A 22,368-nucleotide genomic window follows, 5' to 3' on the forward strand; every position below is an offset into this window, starting at 1 on the left:
ACATTGCAAAATGAATGTCTGAAAAGCGAACATTCAGTGTGTGGTTCAAAACTTTCTTTGCATCATGTGAAGTGTTGGACTTGGCCCTTTTGGCAGAAAACAGTGAGGATATTCTGGATTTTCACTATCAGGTAATGTCGGTGGCTGAGACTCGCTCTTGTACATGAGTGAGTCCTCCAAATGTCCTATTTGTAAACCACTGCAGAGAAGAGTTAAACACCCGATCCTGGGTTTAAGGCAGGGGGTTTCTCGATCAATGAGGGATTCGCCTCATTCATGACCAAAAAGGACTTCTGTAGTTTTTCAAATGTCCTACAGCCGGTCACTTTCATCACTTCACTATAAACTTTGGCTTCAATCTTGAAAATTGTAACCTTACCGCAGTAAAACCAGGCAGGGATTTGCTAACGTTTGATGCAACGCAGCAAGAGTGCGGCAAATGGATAGGGCAGAAATTCACCATAAATACTAATATGTGGCGCATTCCTCCTCTTTCTATGCTCTGGTGCATGGAGCGCTGCTTAGCGCCAATGCAGGCACCCTTGTGCCATGGTGCAAGGCTGCCCCCATTACAGGCAGGATTGTTTATGTGCAGGAAGGGTAACCTTACTACACAAAAACAAACCTCAGAGGCATTTTTTCTCTTTCAATATATGCAGCAGAATGCAGCACACATAGAAAGAGAAAATACCGGCGAGAAATGCACATTTCTCCTTTTTACGCCTCTGTTAGGACGGCATAGCATTTTGATGCATTCCCAGGTTTACTGTTCGTAATAAATCTGGCAATGCACCAAAATCCACGGAGGATCCATGGGGACGCAATCACTCCACCCATGGAACGCCTTCCTAGTGCAGAGTAATTTAAAGCAGCGATGTGCGTTGCCTTAAATTACTCTGGATTTGCTAAGCCACGCGGAGGCATGTAAATAACACCGAAGCCCTTGCGTTGCCTTTCCTCACCCTGCTTGACGCAATGACTATGCAAGAGCTTAGTAAATCTGGGCCCAAGTCTTTTGAAGTTGGCTTTCCGCCATTGAGGCAAGGCAGATAGCCAACGGGAATTAGGAAGAATCTGACAAAGAAAGGGATCAAGCATGATGGCGCACATTTGAGACCCATTTAAAAGAGATGTAACATTAAAAAAATTGTGAGGACTCACTGAGCTGAGGTAAATCAACTGGCTGCCACTGACAGTAGGATGTCTACTGTTGAGATGTGAAATTGTCAAACTTGGTTTTGTGCACCACAAGCTGTTTCATTATGTTGTGTTCATGAGGCTGCCTTTTGGCCCTAATACCATTATCTCACCCTCCTCCACTCATAGAGCTCTTTATAATCATCCACACTCCCAATGAAGAATGACTCCTCGCCGAATAATGCTAGCATAAAACAGGACACAACCTTCACCACTTGTACTCCTACCCAGACAAATACTGATGTATACAATAAAGTGAGGGATGCAATTGTTGAATCAATCTCAGCTACTGGCAATACTGTACTGATAGTACTCCGGCTGCATTCCAGTCTATTGTTACTTTTCACGCCATGTCATCTTAGTTTGGACCGAGCCATTTACAAATAAGCCTTGACTCTGCTCCAGTAGGAATGGTCTAGTCCGAGCTGCCAGGCCAGGTTGTCCCTGAACCAGAGCAAAACCAAGACCAGATTTGCCCTCATTAGGACTCATATGCCAAGAATTACCTCTAGTATGCCAGTCCCATTGTTTTGCAGCACACAAGAGGAGTCGAGAGGCCACTAATCAACAATCATCCTCCCAGTTCTAACTGCTCTACACTTTAAGACTGATGATGAAAAACAGCATTCCTCATGTGAGAATCCAGTAGATTTAGAATTCATGCCCTTACCCTCTTTCGTGGAATGCATCATCAACAGGCATGCTTCCACACACCCTGATCAACTGTGCACAGGGGTGGAGCCTTGTAGGAAGGTGGAATCTGACTAATGGTTGCCCCCAACTTTTTGCCTGGTATTTGAGTGGTTTTTGACTAGTCTGGCTGGGATCCTGCTATCCAGGACCCCAGCCTATCTGCTTTCTCCCTAAAACTAATGTGAAGTACCCTAGGTACAAACCAATTGGATGCTGAGGATGCCCTGACACTCCCTTGTAGATGGTACCCTAGGTACCCAGGGCATGGGTCCCTCAGTAGGCCTACCAGGGCTGCAGCACTTATTGTGCCACCCTGGGACAGCCACACAAACTGACACCACCAGACCACTACTGTAATCTGGGTAAGGTGGTGCTAGCACCCCTTACAGGGATATAGGTACCCTATATCCCACCCCAATACAACCCATGTACTCTCATGGGTCACCCCTATGGCAGGCCTTGCTAATCCTACAAGGCAGGGTGCTGAGGTATGTGTGAGGGGGGACCCCTACATGAGTAGGACCTCCCTGCAACCTTCGTAAAATCATTGCTGGGTTGTTTGTAGTGTAGCCATACCATATACTCTTAACCGCATTATAAGTCTATCGCAATAACGCGATAACTTGAGAATGGCTACACAGAACCATATCGTGTTTGGTGTCAAACATGTAGGAATCATACCCCCAGTCCAGCCATGGGCATGAGGGTACGATTCCCCCCTGCTAGAGGGGCGATATGGGAAAAGCGGTAGAATTGATACACCAATTTAAAAGTGCACATGTAGTACAAAATGGCTACTACCCGCCACCCACACGACTCTGGCTGGCTGTTGCTGGGGAAAACCCCAGCCTCGCCAGCTGGACAATAGGGCTCCTGTGGCAGGGAGGTGCTAGCATCTCTCCAGACAGGATAATGTGGATTGGAACAGGGTGGGTGCACCAAATGTCCTTTCAGAGTTGCACGTAGGCAGCTGTAGAGCCCTCATTCTGCATACACCGCTTGGAACCGGTTCAGGGGCATCCTGCCCCTCGCCCAGGCGGGAAACACACAAAGGGGAGAGGGTGTAGCCACCCTTTCCCGCCTTACCACTCATTGGTGGACACTACTCTGGACACTCCCCTAATCTTGGGGATAAAGGTGAATAACGTGGCCCCAGAGCCTCAGATTAATCCTGAACTTTACAGTCTTGACCTTCGACTTGCTGCTGCCCAGCTGACGTAAAAAATCTCCCTTGGGATAAAGGAGTTATCCCCCTGCTTGGCAGGCACCTGAAACACTGCAAATGACCCAGTTGGAACCTCACTGCTCCTACGGACTTTGACGGCTTCCAGCACCCTTGAGGTGGGTTTCCAGTGCATCCCAGAGGCCAGTGAGTGTGCTCAACGAGTTTGGGCACCGTGGACCGCGTGGGTGCCGAGATCCCCAATACCCCAGGACACCGGCCACCTCTTGCGTAGCACACGACCCTGACAAGTGGGGAAGTTGTGCTTTGGCCCGTTTTTGAGCCAATCACTCTACAGCAATTGTGCCAAAGACCAGTGCCCTAGCCCCCTCCGGTGGCCCGTGGGTGCCCTTTTACGCACTCCAAATTGCCGCCTCCCGCGGTCCCTTGTCTCTCGACTTGTGGGCCCCAGCGGAGATCTATTTCGACAATCAAGAGTTCCTCTGGTTGCTCCAGGCCTGCTCTACAGTCTCTCCAAAGGAGATCTCTTCCAGACTTTGTGGGTCTGCACTGTAGCAGATTTGTTTATCTTTCGTGGGTTACGGTTGCCAAGGCTTAGTAGATCCAATCCGGACACTAACACCACAGCGACCCTCATCCGACGTGGGACAGTTGCCCTCCAGAAGCTGGCTTTCCTTGAAGCCTTTCGGAGCCCGTGGCTGCAGATCCAAGCTACACCACTTCGCACCTGAAGCACCCGACTTCGAAGGGCTCTTTGATTTGAGCCTCCTGGTCACTTTGCCGTGACCCAGACTCTGTCCCCTCTGCTTTCAGGTTCTTCTCTACAATCTTCACATCTTTGAACTTCATGGCATCATCAACGCTTTTGGCTAGCAGCACTTTTGAAAATTTTCCTATAGAAAATCAGCCCGCGACCCGACACCAGAATCGACCTATGCACCCGGCTTCCCTGGGGCAGGTAACAGTGGTACCTCGGTACTCTCGTAGTAGTGGGCTCCTCAAAAGCTTAAGTCTAAAGTTTTAACTTTGTACTCCTGCTAGAAGTGACTTTATTCTGTGTAATTTCAACCGCGACATTCTCCATAGACTATAATAGAGATCCCGATAGCAGCTATTTCCACTGCACGCGCCTCCCGTGGGTCCCCTTCCTCATAACCTGGGGTGGATTCTTAAGGGGCCATCGATCCTAAATGCCCTAGGCATTGTCTGTAGAATTGTCGTGGTTCTTATACCACTTTTTTGATATATGGTTTGGTCCCCCCCTGGGGCCCTGTGATTCCTGTGCTATTTATTGTGTTTATAAATGCTTGTTTGAATTGTAACTTTGCCACTAGCCTCATGAAGAGACTGTGGGATTCTGTCTAGAATAAATACATATATTTTATATATATACCTGTGTGGGTTACTCTTTCATTTGGTTATTCAAGAGGTTATTATGGTAAAACAATAAGCTTAACACTCCTTCAAGACTTAGCCTGAAGGCTGCTCTCCACAGCTACCACTAGGATAGCTTTCTTTAAAGGTTGTCTTAAACCTATCATCAATAAGAGTCGAATTGGACAGGTGCAAGGTGTCCCTATAACTAGGAGACAGCATATGCCAGGCCAACTTCTCACAAGCCTGATGTTGTAACTTTTGATATAATTTTTGGGGATCTTTTTTGGGTAGGAAGGGGCAGCCTGACAGCTTAGATACAATAGAGAGGGAGCAGACATGTCAGCAGTAAATCCAGCAGGTTGCTAGAAGAGGAATGGGTAGGCGGCGGCGTGCCTGTTTATAGCCTTCATCATATGAGTTCTGCTGGCACCAGCTGCCCAGGGCGTGCTGCCTTATTTACCCTGGATAACATTTGCCCCACTGCACCAAGACACAAGTCTCCTCCAACTCTATAATGATTTGCCCAATGTGCCTGAAAAAAGCAGAGGCTTTCTGGGAAGGTTCTTATGTGGCGATATCCTGGTGCCTCCTGCAGGCGGCCAGCATGAACAGCCATAAAAAGGGGCAACACTATCTTGCTGTTTACAAATTGTACATTACAGCTTTATCTATCTCCTGCTATACATTACTCCACCCGCTTGCGGAACTTCGCAGAATCATTTGGACTTTTCCGTTAACTCCCCAGAATTGAGCGGAGCGAAACTCTGTGAGCTCCGCCCAGGCCTAGACTGTTTGGTTTCTTGTAAATTCCACTGCTTTTGTCTTCTTGCGGTTGATTTCATGTTTGTGCTGTTTTGTGAAACCCAGTAGAGGATCCAGAATCTGCTGCAGCCCCACAGGGGTCATACTCATTACAAGCAGGTCATCGGCATATAAGATGTGAGTGAGGGGACGGTCACCTAGTTTTGGAAGATAAGCATTTATGAGTTTCAGTTCAATAGACAGGCTTGAGATGCAGATGTTGAACAGAAAGAGAGCAAGAACACACATCTGCTTCAAGCTGATCGTGGTATAGATTTTCTGGGAGAGCTTAGTACCTTCTCCAATCTTCACACATATTCACGTTTTGGTGTAAAGGAGTTGGATAGCTCTCGTTATTTTCGACGGGATCACAATGGTGTTTAATTTCTGTCAAAGTAGGTGTCGGGGACCCTATTGAATGCTGTCTTGAAATTAAAAAACACAAGGGTGTGGTGTTGATTTAGCATGAAAGGTGATTTCCATGCAAATGGCTAAGCTGCCAAATCTGAGAATGCACCCTGACCGGAAGGGAACCCTGTTTGGTTCCATGGGATGAGGCCAGGCTGTCTACCCTTGAACTTGAAGGTCATTTATCACTAGGCTTGCGTAGTACTTGAAGTCGATGTCAAGAAGGGCAATCAGTTGATAATTTGCGGGGTCACCTCTACAACCCCCTTTAAAGATTGCATGAATAATGGATCCACCAAGAGTCTGGGGATGCCTGTTACAGGCTCACTGCAAAGTACAAGAGGCTAAGTTTCTTTTGCCTAGAACTCCATGGAAACTTTGAAGAGGGCTGGGAGTAAGTCAAATGGTCCTGGGGCTCTGTCTGTTATACTTTTTCTTATGATAGTTTCCATGGGGCATGCTTTTTGATCGGTGGTTCCCTGTTGCCCATCAATTATCTACATCATGATCTTAACTGGACCCAATCTTGTTCCCAGTCTGTCAGAACCCCCCTCATTTGCTTTGATCCTCTTTTTCCTTGGGTTGGGCGGATCTGGTGAACGCCTAGTGGTGTTTGTTTTACTAATTTCTACATTGATTCAGTCATATTCATTTTCACCAAGCCCTGATGGCATGGGTTTTACTGCTAGTGTTGATTGAGCGTCAAGCAGACGGTCTGTGGTTTTACATGTCTCCTTTCCCGTAAGTTGCACTGGCAAGATGGAGTAGTGATTGCGCAGTTGGTGTACCCAGGACTTCTCACTGATGTTTGCATTGTAGACAGCAGGGACATCCTTGTTTACCTTATTGATTATTTTCCAGAATGCTCTGGAATTTCTGGGTTTACATGTGTGGAGCTTTTCGCTTTTGTTCTGACTCGATGAACGAGTTACCAAGTGGGGTATCATTTATGAGGAATTGACGTAGGGCAGCACCGCACGTCATCTCGCTACACTGCCCCTAGCCAATGTGAAAGGTCAGGAATGCACCGTATTTATAAAATACGGTACATTCCTGTCCTTTCCTCCTGTGCTGGTGCACAATTTGCTGCCTAGCTAGCGCCAACACAGGCACCCTTGTACCATGGTGCAAGAGTGCCTCCGTTGCAGGCAGGATTGTTTTGTGCAGGAAGGGGCACCTTCCTGCCTAAAAGCAATCCAGAGAGGCTTTTTCCTTTTTCTATGTGTGCTGCATAGAAAGGTGACAGAAACGAGGAGAAATAAACATATTACTCCTCATTATGCCTGCTCTGGGGAGGCTTAAGGTTTTGGCACTGTCCCAGGTTTACCTGATTAAGTAACTCTGGAGCAGCATCAAAATCCATGGGTGTTGCGTGGGAACATGCACCGCAACACCATGGAATGCCTTCTTGACACAGAGTAAGGCAAAGCAGAGACTTGCGCTGCTTTATGTATTTATTTATTTATCTAGAGTTTTATATAGCGCTGGCTAGACCCGGAGGTATCACAGCGCTTTCCATATCTATGAGGCAATGCAAAGCCACGCAGGGCAGCTTTGCGGTGCACATAGATATGATAGAGAGGCTTGCGCCGCCGGAGCGTCCAAAAAAGTGACGCTCTGGCGGCCTAAGCCTCTCATAAATAAGCCCCTGAGTTTGCACCACAATGGGTTGAGCTCGAGGAGTTTTCTGATCTAGTATTGAGGTAAAATATACTATAATGGGGGCACAGGTCATTTGTGGAGTTAGAGCATTTCCAATAAACTCCTCAGCATTCCTTTTGTTTATCAGACTAGCATCTTATGAGGCCATGCCTTATTGAAAAAATGCTAAAAAGAGTCAATTTCCTATCTACTCTACAACCAACTGGTAAACAAAATATAACAATATATTGCGCATTGTTTTGGAGCTGGGTAACTTCCATTTATGTTTGTAGTTAGAATGACACCCAAACAGAAGAAGTGCATTTCCATAATAAAAATGCATGATGAAAAAGGGAAGGCCTATTTTAAAATGTGGAAGGTCTGCATTGTGTAAACTTGAACGTATTTCCATTTCTACACAAAAATAGAAACGTCTTCATCTCATGTTTGTTTCGATTTGATAAGGAAAAATGTTACTTTTCCAATGCTACGATTTGTGTATAATTTGGATGTCTTGGGCATGCAGTATTTCTTAAAAATAAGTGTTTGGAATAGTATTTTCAAAAGCGACACAAGCTGGTCATGGGTCTCAAGAGCAGCGCCAGTGCTACTTTTGGCGACCCCTAAATGACACGCATAGCAACAGCCATTTATGAAACCTGCATTTATTCTCTGTTTTCAGGGAATTCTCTATGAAGGGCTTGGACAAGTTCCCAACATCACAAAGCCAACAGATCCCCCCTGCCTTGGAATGACAGATGACAACATGCCCGGACATGACGGAATGCCTCACCCTGACCCACCAGGAGATCTCTTGTCCCATTATGGCTCGAAAGGCTCCCGTGCTTCTCCTGCCTGGTTTCTCCAACTACTTTTTCTCTCTTTCCAAGCTGGACTCTTTGCCTGGATCCCTGGTTCCCCAGTCTTGTAGTTTTCTGTGCATAGGTCATGTGAGTTGAATATTTAACAACCAATCAAAACATTTATCACAAGTGTAATATCACCACTTCACTGACTTACTGACACATTGTATTTTATTGTAGTTGCAATTATATAGCGCTAGAGAACCCCTATGAGATGCCAAAGCTCATTTCTAGATGGTTGGTTAGCACACAACTCTGTGGGTTCTTGCGTGGGAGAATGTGTGTTTATTGTGTGGCTGATGTGGGAAGTGCTTTGATGCCATATTTGACGATTGATGTTGCTGTGCTTTGGTGTGTAGTGAAGTGAAAAGAAGTATAGACAGGACACTCAGGTATAATTGCTAGCATGCAAATTGAGTGTAACATATGAAAGGAGAATCACCCATCTGAGAAGGGTTTTGTGTCCAAAATGTAAGTCAGGCTGCTCAAAAAGTGTCTCTGCAAAGGTGCTTCTGCACTTATGTGTGGAATGCAACAAAGGAGAGTGTGAGATAGATACAAATATTGTTGAGCCGACCTTCCTTATGGTGATTTTTTCCATCCTCGGGTGGACACCAGTATGGGTCTGTACTGGTCTTTGATTCTTACCAGTGGGGAATGAATATGTGATGTTAGATCGCATGCGCTACAACGCATGCGATTACAACGCGGTCGTTATAACGCAAGCCATGACATCGAAAGTCGTTTCTACAACTTGCTGTAGGGGGCGCGCTGGACTTAGGAATAGTATAATTTACTATTCCAACTCCAGCATGTGCAACAGTAGGGAAGGTGTTGGAATAGTAAATGATACTATTCCTTAGTTTAGCGTGTCCCCTACAGCAAGTTGTAGAAATGACTTAATGGCTTGCATTGTGATGACCGCTTTGTAGCGCATGAGATGTAAACGCTGTTTCCCGTGGGGGATGATTCTTTCGGCTTGATGTGTGGTCTTCTGATGTTTCTTATCTTTGATAGCAGACAAATGATGTTTGTACAGAGAAGGAGTTTCTACCAATGTGTTTCATTTTTAAGGCGGGAAAGTGAGCCAGGGTAACAGTCTGGAGCAGAGGGTTCTCTTCTCTGAATGTCTTTACAGCTTGACTAAGATAAAGGAAGAAGCTAGATGGCTGTCTATGTGCCATAAAGAGTCTTGAAAACTGAGCAACTGGAAATGGAACACTTAGAAGGCCTGCAAGATGAGGTTGTGTGGCTGAACATCTATGAGTTGACACAAAGAAGAGTTATGGATTCATTGCATTATTTGAAACAGAAAGAGGGGGACTCCCAGAAAGTCTCTTCATTGAACATTAGGCACTCTTTTGTGGCTTGATTGATTTGCAGGCCCATGTGTAAGCTGTGGTCCATGATCCTTCCGAGGTTTCTTACTTCTGTCAACATTGCTGGTGGTACACAGAGTTAGTGAAGCCAGGTGGTTGTATGCTGGTAGTTCTTCCAATAGCCATATGTCAAGATTTCTGTAAGGGATGAGGTAGGTTTAAGACAACTTTTAAGCATACATTGGTCAACAGCTTGAATGCCGTAGTCTGTTCCTGAGGGGTCAAGTTCCCTGGGATGATCCTGTTTTAGGATGATCTGAGTGTCATGTCATACTTCTAACTTGGATGACAACAATTAGCGGGCTGAGGTATTAGATAGGGTTGGTGAAATGATGGAGCTTTGAGGTATGTGTTGATGTTGAATGGTGCTCATGTGATAGTGGTAGTAATATGATGCTGGATCTGTTGGAGTGGTAGGAGGAGATCCAGTTGAAGATGCTTCCCCTGATGCCAAGGTCCTCTAGTCTCACTAAAAGACAATGATAGTGTACTGTGTTGAAAGAAGTGGACAAGTTCGGAAGTACTAGCACATTAACTTTAGTTATGACCATGGTAGTCTTCAGATTGCCTACATTGAAATTAACGTGGATTGGAAGCCTCCACCTGGGCAAAACTCAAATTGTTGATCATGGAAAATGTGTTTTCCCACAAGAATTTGCAGATCTGAATGAAGTATGCTCTTTCTGCCAAATTTCTTAGGTAAAGGTCATTCTCTTTGTATGTGACTGGTCAGGTCTGCTGGATCCAGATCATTCTTCATGATGAGTAGTCTTAAGTAGAATAGGCTGAGGTCTAAAGTGGAGGTGTCACATGATAATAAGTTGCTGTAGTCATAGCTGGAGTAGCCTTCTAGAGTAGGATATTCTTGTAGGTTTATTGGAATGTGGAAACCAAGAGTTCCCTCAATGCCTCCTGAAGGAGCTCAGATTTTGGTGTGTGTCACTCGACATTATCCTCTTATTCTTTCCCTTGGTGAACTGGGTAGTGTGTGTCTTGTACATGAGATATAGAGCCACAATCTTTGCTTTTTCCACAAAGTAGTGGATGATGCTTCAGCCTGGGTACTCTTTCACAGCAGTAGAGTCCAGGTCATGGAATTCAGTAAGCATGGTTAGAAGTTCTTTGGGAGGGAATTTTGGTACTTGAAATCCAGTTGCAGTAATGTAGACTCTTTGGCTTTGATGGAGGATTTGGAATCTTTTTCACAGCACATGTTTTGTCAGATTCCTTGCATTAACGTTGAAGTGAAGTGATGTCTGTTTTCATCTTCATTATCCCTTCTTTGAGTCAAGGGGTCTTATAATTACAGTTTCCTTGCATCAAAGTCTTGAGAGGAATGAGTTTGTCGAAGGCCCTGTAGAGTCAATTGTATAGCAGAGTTCAAAGTTGTTGAGGCACTTGGTCTTATGGGCAGTTTGATAGCAAAATATAGGAAATGGCAGTTACCCCAGATGATTGCTTGTTTTCCAACTACTGTGATGAGTTTAGGTGGATTTTGAGTAACCCTGGGCGTAGTTTCCATAGTAGCACTACGCGTAGCTAGGCGAAGCGCACTTCGCACTACGCGAGCTATGCGTAGCTACACAAACTGCATAGTACACTGTGCAAAATGCTGTTTGCAATGCTTACACAGTGCCGGATGCTTGTCCGCACTGTGCAAGCATCGCAAACAGCATCTTGCACAGTGCGAGCGGTCGTTTTCTGCTGCTCTAGTAGATTTCTACTCGAGCTGCAGCTTTCTTCAACGCGGACTGATAGTTTCTCATCGCGAGCGGCTGCGAACATACGCGACCACTCGCAATGAGAAACCTGACCTCCCCGCATTGAGAATCTTGCCGGGAGGTTTATTTGATGTTGCTGATCGCGAACGAGGAAAAAGTCTCGCTGGGATGTCATTTTGCTCGCTCGCGGTCGCCAACTTGACGTTGAGGACCACGAGCAAGCAAAAAATGACCGCGATGCTACGCTACACTACGCTACGCGTGTTTGCACTGTGCTACGTGCAATTCGCGTAGTGCGAAGTAGCACAAACTACGCGAGCGTAGTGTAGTGCTTTGCCCAGGAGTGTGTGGGCCCAATGATGAGTTGAAAGAAAATAAGAACTTCCAGGCTTGTGAAGGTTTACCTTTGACAGAGACATTTGACTGAACTAGATGTTTATTTTAACCTGAATACTGAAGGTTCAAATTGGCTGAGATGATATCTGAGACGGCAACAAATGTGATATCAGTGAATCTTTATTGTATGCCAGTAGTCTTCAAATCAGAAGAACTACACTTAAGAAAGTAGTTGCGGGTTTACATAAGGCTAGGAGATCTACACAATCTATTGTAACAACATCTTGAATGCAGATGATTTGCAATAAATCTTTTCAAATAACTGTGCCTCTCCTCTTCCAGCCTAGCTGTATCAGTTTTGTGTTGATATGTGATATCCACAGGGGATTGCCTCATGAGGAATTGGTGAAGTGATGTTCCCCAGTCATGTTTTGGTGTTGAGGCATAGATGTGATTTTAACTACGCGATGGGGCCAAAAACGTTCATCAGTTCTTGTTCATACAGCAGGCATTGATAAACAGCCAGTTAAGGTGAGGAGTAGTACAGAGTTGAGATAAAACGGTGTTAGTGGGGTGGTAGAGTATGCAAGTATAGAAGAGGAGAACTATGTACAGGGACGTTGGTTAAACTTTGTAAAGTAGAAGAGTGAGAGAAGAGATGGAAGTCAAACAAATGGAGGAATGGAATGTCCCTTTTCCTATTCAGAGGGGTCTGGTACGAATTTGTTAGGTAAACATTAAATGGCAAGATAGAGAGGTGAGGTTCTTAAGAAACATACCTTATATTAATGTGTCACAAATATTAAAGGAAGTGCCCCTGATGCCTGTGCACCAGGTCAGTACAAATAAAATATCTAGCAGAGCGGACATAATCCCGCTCCCTGCCGAATAGGGGCTGATAATAAATGGGGACAGCTCCCACTTTCTGCCTTTCTATCATCTTTGGGAATGTTTGTCTTTCCCATGCCATATTCCAGAATGCACTAAGCTCTGGCAGTATTCCCCCATCCCATGGCTTACAGATACTACTCTATCTGGCCACACCCTGAAAGTTTTTGAGATAACTTATTTGAGGTAAAATATCTTCTCCAATGAGCAACCACTAGAACCGGTTGAGTCATTTCAGGTCATATTGAGTCAGTTGTATGCACTACATTGTGCCTTTAAAGATGTGGACACCCTCATAAGTGATAGTGGGTCGTTCTGCTTTTACAAATCTGATGCTACTGGAGCATGCCTCTGTTCTACAACCACCCATACTTTTTAACCTTGTTATTTTGTTTGTGTCAACCTGCATAAGGTGGACTGTAGCAGATGGCTGCCACTGGGCTGCCACTTGTTTTACCCACAGACGGCTTTCCACAGCATGTGCAGTAGACAAGGTACTTGTCTGCTGCACACTGGGGTCACAGAAGCGGGTTCCACAAGGCCCTTAGCAAGCCAGATCTGGAGATATGCTTTCAAGTGGGGTAGTACAGTTCTTACATGCAGCCGCCCTGTAACCCTGAGAAAGAGAATGCCATTTTTATAACTAATGTGATCCTGTAACACCATGAAGATTTTTCAGTAATCAATAAACTCTTAAGAGGTGATTCTATCCCATCTACCATAATAACTATGCTTGTGTCTTTATTATGTATGGTGCAATTTTATGGTGTCAGGTAGGAATTAACTTTCCCTTCCAGTGGTCCTTCGTCAGCTCATCCCATCACAGAGCATTCCCCGATGTACCTGTCCATCCTCGAATGCCATGAACGAGCGACTACTGTGGTGCTCTTAGATGTTATCCCTGCGATATGGCATACGCCCTAATGCAAAGACAGTACATTTTCTGTTCTATCACTTGGACTAAGGTCTAAGGATTTGCTGTGCTTTCTCCATAGTTGGGGTCTGTAAACATCTGACCTCAGTCTAAGGTTTGTCTGCAATTTGTAATACTTATTAACTACAGTGCAGCTCTCTGTTTCATGATGTCTTGGGCTGCTCCATACATGTGAACCCCATGTTGTGTTACCAGTCCAAAGACTCATATATTCATAAGATCTGAAAACCATCTCAATATTTCCATAGCTATTTTCATTTCAGTGAACTCCCTGGGAGTGAGCTCCAGTCTCAAGATTTGCTGTGCTGTCCCCTCATCAATGAAATCTCAGGGTCTGACTTCAGTCTCAGGAGTTACTTTGGAAATAAAACAGAGAAGATTTATCTGTACTCCTTTATTAGATTGTTGACTTTTGTGTTACAAACCATTAGGACAGGCATAAACCCATCTGGCTGTCAGAGCTGGCTGTCGTTCAGATGGACATAGTCATGTGGGATTCTACTTCAGGTGCTTACAAAAGCCCTGTGATGAGTAGGTACAATATTAATGGGCAGAAACATGTTGAAAACAATTAAGTGATGCAGAAGGTGCCCTAACTCACTCGCTACTCTATCCTCTCCTCCTTTGAACCTTGGGTAAGGAACGATTCGTGCAGAATAAGCAGTCTAATATTCCTACACTGTAATACCATTTTTATTTCTGTGACCCTACTTACTTACACCAAACTGGCCACAACAAGAGTTTTGTTTGTATGCGCTCTCTGAGCAACAATGGTGGCAGGCCAAGAAGTCACTCTATGACAAAGCATTCCACCAAGTGCGGGTGAGGGTAACGCATCTGTTTTGCAAAAAATAATGGGACTTACTTGCAGGCCCTTTGCGCCACCGGTACGTCACGATGCATGACGCACTGGCGGCGCAACCTACTGCCCGATATTTACAAGGACACGTAAAGCCACCCTGCTTGGCTTTACATGTGCTTGTAAACATCGCCCCTTATCATGCAACACTTTGTGTGTAAGGGGCGTGACATGGGTTTTGCTGTGGGTGTTCCCATGCAACACCCATGTATTCTGATGCATTTTCAGATTTATGAGAAATCATTATTATTATTATTATATATAGATTTATTAAGCGCACAGCTACCCGTAGGTTTCCCGGCGCTGAAGCATAGCAATGAAGAGCAGGCAAGGGTACAAAGAGAGAGTTATGAGGAGAACAACCAAGTTTTCACTCCTTTGCGGAACTTAAGATAGCACATTTCAGACCGCAAAGGAATAGGAAGTGAATTCCAGAGTGAGGGCGCCAAATACGAAAAAGAGCGCCCACCAATTCTGGTGCTCTTAAAACGAGGAACAGTGAATCTACACTGAGAGGAGGATCTGAGAGTACGCGAGGGACAGTATTGGTGAACTAAAGTGGATAGGTAATGGGGAGATTTACCTACTTTAATGCGATGCATAAAGCATAAAGCTTTAAATTTAGATCTAGATTCTATGCGTAGCCAGTGCAGGCTGCGCAGAGCAGAGGAAACAGGTGCAGATCTGGGCAAATTGCACAGTAGTCGGGCAGCCATGTTTTGTACCAATTGGAGTTTACGGGAGACCTCTTTGCAGGCGCCCAGAAGTAGGACATTACCGTAGTCCAGCCGAGATGTCACTAAGGCCTGGACCACAAGCTTCTGGGTGTCTTGAGGAAGCATCCACGTAATCTTCCTCAGCCACCTGATAATAGTAGTACAGGTGGCTGCGACTTTAATCACATGTTGTCTCATGGATAGCTGATTGTCAAAGAGGACCCCGAGGTTGCGAGCTGTAGTTGCCGGGACCGGCAAAGGACCCATTTGCTGAGGCTAATGTTGAGGGCCCCAGAGAGCGGAGTCAGGCCCAAACAGAAGCAACTCCGTTTTATCTCCATTCAGCTTCAATTTGTTGGTCGTCATCCAATTGGCAATGTTCGTGAGCCCTAAACTGAGAGAGGAACAGGGGGAGTGTTGATTAGCAGAGAGAGAGAAGATGATTTGAGTATCATCTGCATACGAAAAAATAGATAGTCCAGACTGTACAGCAAGAAAAGCAAGAGGTCTAATGTAAAGATTGAAAAATAAGGGACTAAGAATAGAGCCCTGGGGGACACCGTGCGGAATATTATGAACAGAGGACACCGAGGAAGGAGAAAAAACCTGAAAAGTGCGGTCCGAGAGAAAATTGGAAATCCACGCAAGTGCGGAGCCAGAAATTCCAACAGACCTCAGGGCAGAAAGGAGGATGGTATGAGAGACGGTGTCGAAAGCGGCACTCAAATCCAAAAGGATGAGTGCCACCGTCTCTCCTCCATCCACCTGACGTCTGATTGTCTCCGTAACTCCCAGAAGGGTGGACTCAGTGGAAAAGCCCGTCCGAAAACCAGATTGGGAGAAGTGGAGAACGTTCGCCGACTCAATGTGAGTAGTTAGTTGACGATTAACGTGCTTCTCTAGCACCTTCGAGAGGCCGGGAAGTAGGGAGATCGGTCGGAGGTTGGCTGGATTACTAGGGTCTGCGTTAGCTTTTTTCAAAAGTGGAGCGACCATCGCATGTTTCCAGACATTAGGGACAATAGCTTCGGTGAGAGAAGCATTCAGAAGAGCCAAAATGCAGTCAAGTGAAGCAGGGGCTACAGAACAAAAAATCTGTGGGGGCATGGGATCTAGGGGAGAACCAGATTTGATCTCCGCCAACAATTTCTGGAAAACGGGCATAGAAATGGGGTCCCACTTATCTAAGAGGGGGAGTGATGCCTGAACCGGATCATCCAGAAGAAGTGGTTGGTCATAGTTCTGTGAGGGTGGGCTAGATGAAGGTGGGGCAGATAGTGGGGCTCCAAAACCCGCGTAGATGTTATCAATTTTCTGCATAAAAAAGTCGACCAAGGAATTGCATTGAGTGCTATCCAAACAGGGGGCTTTAGGAGCACAGGCCATACCTGATAGTTCCTGGACTGCCTTAAAAAGAGCTTTGGGGCGGTTCTGGGCTTTCAATATAGTGTTGTTGACATGATCGGCCCTAGTAGATTTACAAAGAGCGTGATATTTGTGGAGTGCAGTTTTATAATTTTCTTTATCTGCAAGAGAATAGTTAGATCTCCAAATACGCTCCAGTCTTTTGCAGCTGGACTTTTCCATTTTTAATTGTTCGTTGAACCAGGGGGCAGGGGGGTGCAGGAAATTTTGCTTACATTTGCGTGCTGGAAGGCAGAGGTCGAGCGCAGACGTAAGCCAGGTGCTGATTGTCATAACATCATCCGTGGGGATGTTAAGAAGTTGAGGCATGGTCTTTAAAAGGGAGTTATTAAGGTGCTCCAAATTGAGTTTTTGCCAGTTCCTACGGATTCTAGAGGGATGAGTATTGTCGGAAAGGCAAGTAGCACCCGCTATTTTAATACAGAACTCTACAATAAAATGGTCTGACCAAATAATGGGCCTAGAGGGTAAACAATTTACAGTGTCCAAATTAGTGAAAATTGGATCAAGAAGATTACCGCCTTTATGAGTTGGGCCAGAATTAAGCAGACTTAAGTTAATAGCAGCAAGGTTCTGTATAAGATGTGTGCTAATAGAACATAGGGTATCATTAAAATGGATATTAAGGTCACCTAACAACATAAAATTGGTAGTTTCCAACAGAAAGGGAGCAATGAGCTCAGGAAAGGAGGCTGCCCAGGCGGCGGCCGCACCAGGTGGACGATACAAAAGGACGCCAGACAGAGTGAAATTAGGGGATAGTAACAATTTAAAACTGCCAGCTTCACAATTAGGGATGTCCAGATCTTCCCATTTACAGGAATAACACCTCTTGTAAATGATAGCGATGCCACCACCTACCCCAGATGTTCGATTACGTCCCACAAACGTGTATTCATCGGGGAGAGCAGTAGCGATATCAGGGCCGGAGCTGTCATTTAGCCAGGTCTCAGTTAAAAACAGGGCTGACGGACTAGATAATGTAAGAAGATCAAATATGTCCCTTTTGTGTTTGGGCAAGGATCTACAATTTAGGTTAATAAAACTAAGATCGAGAGCAGGATCGGGAGGGTGTGCTGTCACTGAAGAGGGAGTAGCTTTCCAAAAGGAGGCAGAGGCGATACACCACTCCGAGGGGAGGGATGTAAGAGCTAGGGCGCAAGAGGAGCAGACCAGAGGGACATCGTTACAGCATAAGCAAGAGCAATGAGGCCCTAGAGGCACTTGGAGGCTATACAGAGCAGAACGTGAATACGTGAGTTTAGGGATCAGAGAACCAGAAGAAAGAGGGGTGGCCCTGGGTCCCGTCAGGGCGCGGACGGGCGCAGACGGGCTTGCCTTTGGCGCGCCTTCGGCGCGCCGCCGGCGCGCCCGCTGCGCGCGTCCGCTGCGCGTTCGCACCATGCCCCACTTTAGTAGCGTCAGGGAAGCAGACACTAGACTGCTCCCTGCGCTACCCCCAAGATGGCGGTCGGGTGGATGGAGAAGGTACCGGGGAGCGGGAGCGGGGGAAGAGCCTTCCACTGAAAGAAATGCAAGTAAGCTCAGAGTAATGTAGTAATGTAGCCGCTTGGTGAGTAATTAAAGTAGTTATTTTTTCAGGAGTACAATGAAATCAAAACACGATTTTAAAATGATTAAGAACACGTAAAAATACAGTACAATCACTTTGCACCCCCTCCAATGCTCATCCTATATTATGCAGACACAAGCGCCAGTCTCGCCTCTCCTCATTGCATTTCCGGGACAGTCAGCCACAGCGTCAGCATGCGAGGGAACTGCCTTGAACGTTACTCTATGGACAGCTATCTCTGCAGGAGCATAGTCGATCTGTGTGTCAGCATATGTGCAGCTTTTGCAGCAAGTCGCATGTAAAACATGCAGCAACAGGAAAGCAAATCATCATATCAGCATAATATAAGAGTCTATGCGAGGAGCGGTGCCAGTAAGTGCATGCCGTCGCCCTTTACCAACACCGTACATGGCTACAGCTCGTTGATGTGAGCAAGCAGATCTCCGATGACAACACCGCTGCGGTGGTCCGCCATTTTGCGCCGCCACATAGTATGCCGCCGTTGGTGTGAAGAATGGAGCCTACACAGTTTATGGCTTCCAAGATGCCCCAGCAAGATTCTTAGTCAATATTACAGCTCCAGCCCCGAAGCGGTATGAAAGCTGTACAGTGCCAGCCGCCCCAGTAGGTTTCACCGCAAGTCCCAGCTGCTCCGTTCAGCCTCCGCATAGGGCGCCGCCATTTCGGGATCGCTGAGCTGTCCTGGCACGCCAATATTTCGCACACGGTTTTCTGGGGTGCAGCTCGTCTCACGGCGCCCACAACTCTCTCCCACCACTGCCGGGTGGTTCCTGCGCCCAGAGGATCGTTCTGCTAACAGTTGGACATCTGCAGCGTATCATAAACGTAGAAATGTGTCAGAATGCTATGCCACCCCAGGGGTGGCGTAGCAATGTGCAATGAGTGGAAATGTTTACATTTCCCCTAGTTTTTCTCCTCTTTCAACGCGTGCTGCATTCTACAGCACGCATGGAAAGAAGAAATCACCTAAATTAATTGTTTTTTGTGCAGGAAGGCGTCCCATCATGCGCAAAAACAATATCCCCACGACGCAGGCATCCTTGCACCAAAGTGCATGGCAGCCCATTATGCTGCAGTGCAGGGGAAAGCACAGGAATGCAACATATTGTTGTAAATATGTCGCATCCCTGTGCTTTGAAAGTGACTCAGTGCAGTGCAGCCAAATGGCTTGCGGCACTCACTGAGTCACTTTCATTATAAATATGGCCCAATGTTTTTTTTCTGACTAGGAAGCCATGAGAGTGGGTATAACACTGTTGCCTCTGTAATAGCATTACAGACCTTGTTGTCATTTTTTCATGTAAGAAAGCATATAGTTTAAGGGGTACATTGGTGTATTAGTTTCTGTTCCAGATATATATCACCAGTATGTCACTGTGTCCCTTTAGTGCATTGGTGTAAGTAAACTCAGTGCTGCTAATGATGCATGACCCAATGTTGTCCTTGTACAATGTATTAGTTTATAAACACACTTTGTTAATTTACCCTCAAAATCTATTGTTTCAGATGCCTAACAATGTGGCTTGTATGCATACTCCGGCTGTTTTCCACACTGGCCCACACTTCTAACATATTGGTTCACAAGCATAATACGTTGGTTGCCTTCTTAATATACAGGTTTATATAAAGCGTATTGATTTGCATGTAAAACACACTGTTTTGCATGAGTATTATTACTGTGGCACATGTTTAATGTACGGTTTCATATACATAATATATTGGTTCATTCTTTCTCTGATACCACCAAGTGTCATGGTCTGCTGCAGTTCAGGGACTTGATGGGGCAGAACCTGCTTAAGATTAACATTGACCAAATGAAGGGGTCGATTTAAAGCTTGCCGTTAAAGATACTTTCCCAAGAAACACTTGAACGAGGTTGATGTTGGATGGATAGAAATGTTTTGCCTGACGCTCAACCTGAAAAGGAAGGGTGACCCTAGAGGGTGAAAACAAACAACATTGGTGCCCTTGGATGAGTTTTGAGGGAGCTACCCCCTCTCTGGGACGTTTTTATTACAGCCACCTTTGGAAATTACATTGAATTATTTTCTTGGCACACCATTGACGAATCTCCCCCCGGGGGCACACCGGCTTCCTACACTTACGCTGGGGGCTACACAAATTGAACATCGATCCCCTTTATCCCTGTCCTGATGAAGACTCGTAGCTGAGGAGATTACTTACACTTTCGCGCCTGGGTCGAAACATTGACGAATCCCTTCCACGTTGGGCCTGTACTCTATGTACCCCATCCCCCTACCTCGATGACAGATGAAGCACTAATAGGCTTCAACGATAGACTAATAACGACTTAGAATTGAATGTTATTAGGGGCAGGCCTGCTAATACAAGGATTTTGGCCTTGAAAGTTTTCTGATTCTGTAAAATGATTATTGTTTCTCAATTTCTCTGATTCTCTTCTTCCACTAGAGCACCAACTTTTAACTTTCTCTTTTCACTCCTTGGTAGTAACCCCCTTTTTTATTCTTAAGAAAATTATATGTTCTGAAATTAAATCATGGATGATGTATTACGAATAAATTATTGTTTTTCAGCATAACTACATCTGAGGGTACTGTTCTCATTAACGAGGAATGCACTTTGGACATGTGTTTTCTCGTTTTGTTTTGTATTACAGGATTTAATCATTCTCTAAAGATAAATTGTCTACATTTATTGTAATATTTATTAATATTGTCTAGGACCTATTGTTTTCTGTACCTACCAATACCCAGGTCTTCTGACGTTTCTCTCGGTCACCCCATTTATATTAATGGTCCATAACTCATATGGCAAAATTCAAAAAGCCTTTGTGCTGGGTTTGCATCACAAATGTTTTTCTCTGGAAAGTTGCCTGGAAGTAATGCCAACCAGCGTGAAGCACTGCATTGCATTACTCTGCATCAAGGGGGAGGTCCTTGGGTGATGCATGGATGTTCCTTTGCAACCACCCATGGTTTTTGACACACAATCCTAGCTACTAACAACAGTAGAAGGGGTTATGTACCAAAAATGAACGCCACTTGAAAGCAGGTATTAAAAAAGAGAAATGTTTTTTATTTCTCCTAACGTTTCTCAGTTTGCCTTGTGCCACGCTGTTTAGCACACTCCAAAGTGGGAAAAGGTTTCAAGTTTGTCTGAGCATAGTATTTTGTACAGGAAGGGTATTCATCCAGTACAAAACCTATGTGAGACTCATGCAGACACCTTAGTGCTATGGTGCAAAGGTGTGTGTGTGGCGCTCGGCAGCCTGACTGTGCGCCATCGCTAGGGAGAGAGCAGGACAGTGCCATGTCTCTGTAGATATGGCGCTTTCTTGCTCTCTCCCTGTCATGCAACGCAGCGCAGCAACTTTGGGTGCTTCGCTGCATTGTGTGACACATTCGTCAATCTGGGTCATAGTTTGTATATTGATGAATTGAAGCAAACTTGAACATTCATTAAACATTCTGGTTAGACAAGACAGCGTCATGCATCTGAAGCTACAGTGTGTTTTTGATATGTGGAAGAATTGGTAAGCCATCCATGGGAGAAGCCCCTGCTGGTTGAAAATGCGCTGGTGGAATTACCTGTTATAAGTCCAATGAGAATGCAAGATGTACTGATTAAGGGTGGACGAAATATTCAGGTAAATTCCAAAACACGCAAAATTATCCTTTTTTCTGCATGGGGAGCAATTTTTGAGTTCAAACTTGTAGGAAGCATAAGCACGCTGTTGGTTGTGCTGATCTATTGTTCTTAAAAATGAAAAAAGCTCTAAAAAACGTCTTCTAGCCCGCCCATTGCTTTCCATTTGTTGGTATCACTATCACTCCTCTTTGCAGCCTTGTAATTCAGCATCACATCCCAGGCATCACTTCCTGCAGCATTTTGTTTGTATGTGTCTAGCATGGACCAAGCACAGATTGATTTTACTTAATTAGATTCCATACACTGCTCGCACTTTGATTGGGGTACTATTTCTTCTATTTTTACCATTTTGATGTATTTGGCATAACCAGAATCCAAATCATAGGTATTGCAGCGCTTTACCTAAGCACCAGTTACATTTCACAAGTTCACATTAATTGAATTACTTTTTATTTAGGTTTAACAGATTTTCTCAGGACCACAGGATGTCAAGCTGACACCAAGACTCAAACCTGGTTCCTCAGTTTCAAAGTTGGCATCTCTGGCCGTAGTGCCACCAGGGGCGGTTCCTCAATGTGGGCGGAGGAGCATCGGCCCACTGCTTTCTCGCAGTGCGAGAAGCAGAAACATAAAATGGTATTATAAATACAATTTTATGTTTCTGCTTCTCGTACTGCAAGAAAGCAGGAGGGTTTGGCTGGGGGCAGGCAGGCAGGAGGGCAC

At 45.3% G+C, this 22,368-nt stretch overlaps 1 protein-coding gene across 1 annotated transcript in view; it reads left to right on the forward strand.

The window, feature by feature from the left end:
• LOC146811709 (putative DBH-like monooxygenase protein 2) overlaps positions 1–20,485 on the forward strand; it is a 439,263-nt gene extending 418,778 nt beyond the window's left edge. Inside the window, exon 13 of the mRNA XM_085618698.1 lies at positions 7,983–20,485. Within this exon, the coding sequence (XP_085474824.1) occupies positions 7,983–8,231 (249 nt within the window). The 3' untranslated portion in view covers positions 8,232–20,485. The remainder of the gene's footprint in view (positions 1–7,982) is intronic.
• The last annotated feature ends 1,883 nt before the right edge of the window (positions 20,486–22,368 follow it).

The sequence above is a fragment of the Triturus cristatus genome, chromosome 7 (genome assembly GCF_964204655.1).
Source record: "Triturus cristatus chromosome 7, aTriCri1.1, whole genome shotgun sequence".
In the NCBI taxonomy this organism is placed as follows: Eukaryota; Metazoa; Chordata; class Amphibia; order Caudata; family Salamandridae; genus Triturus; species Triturus cristatus.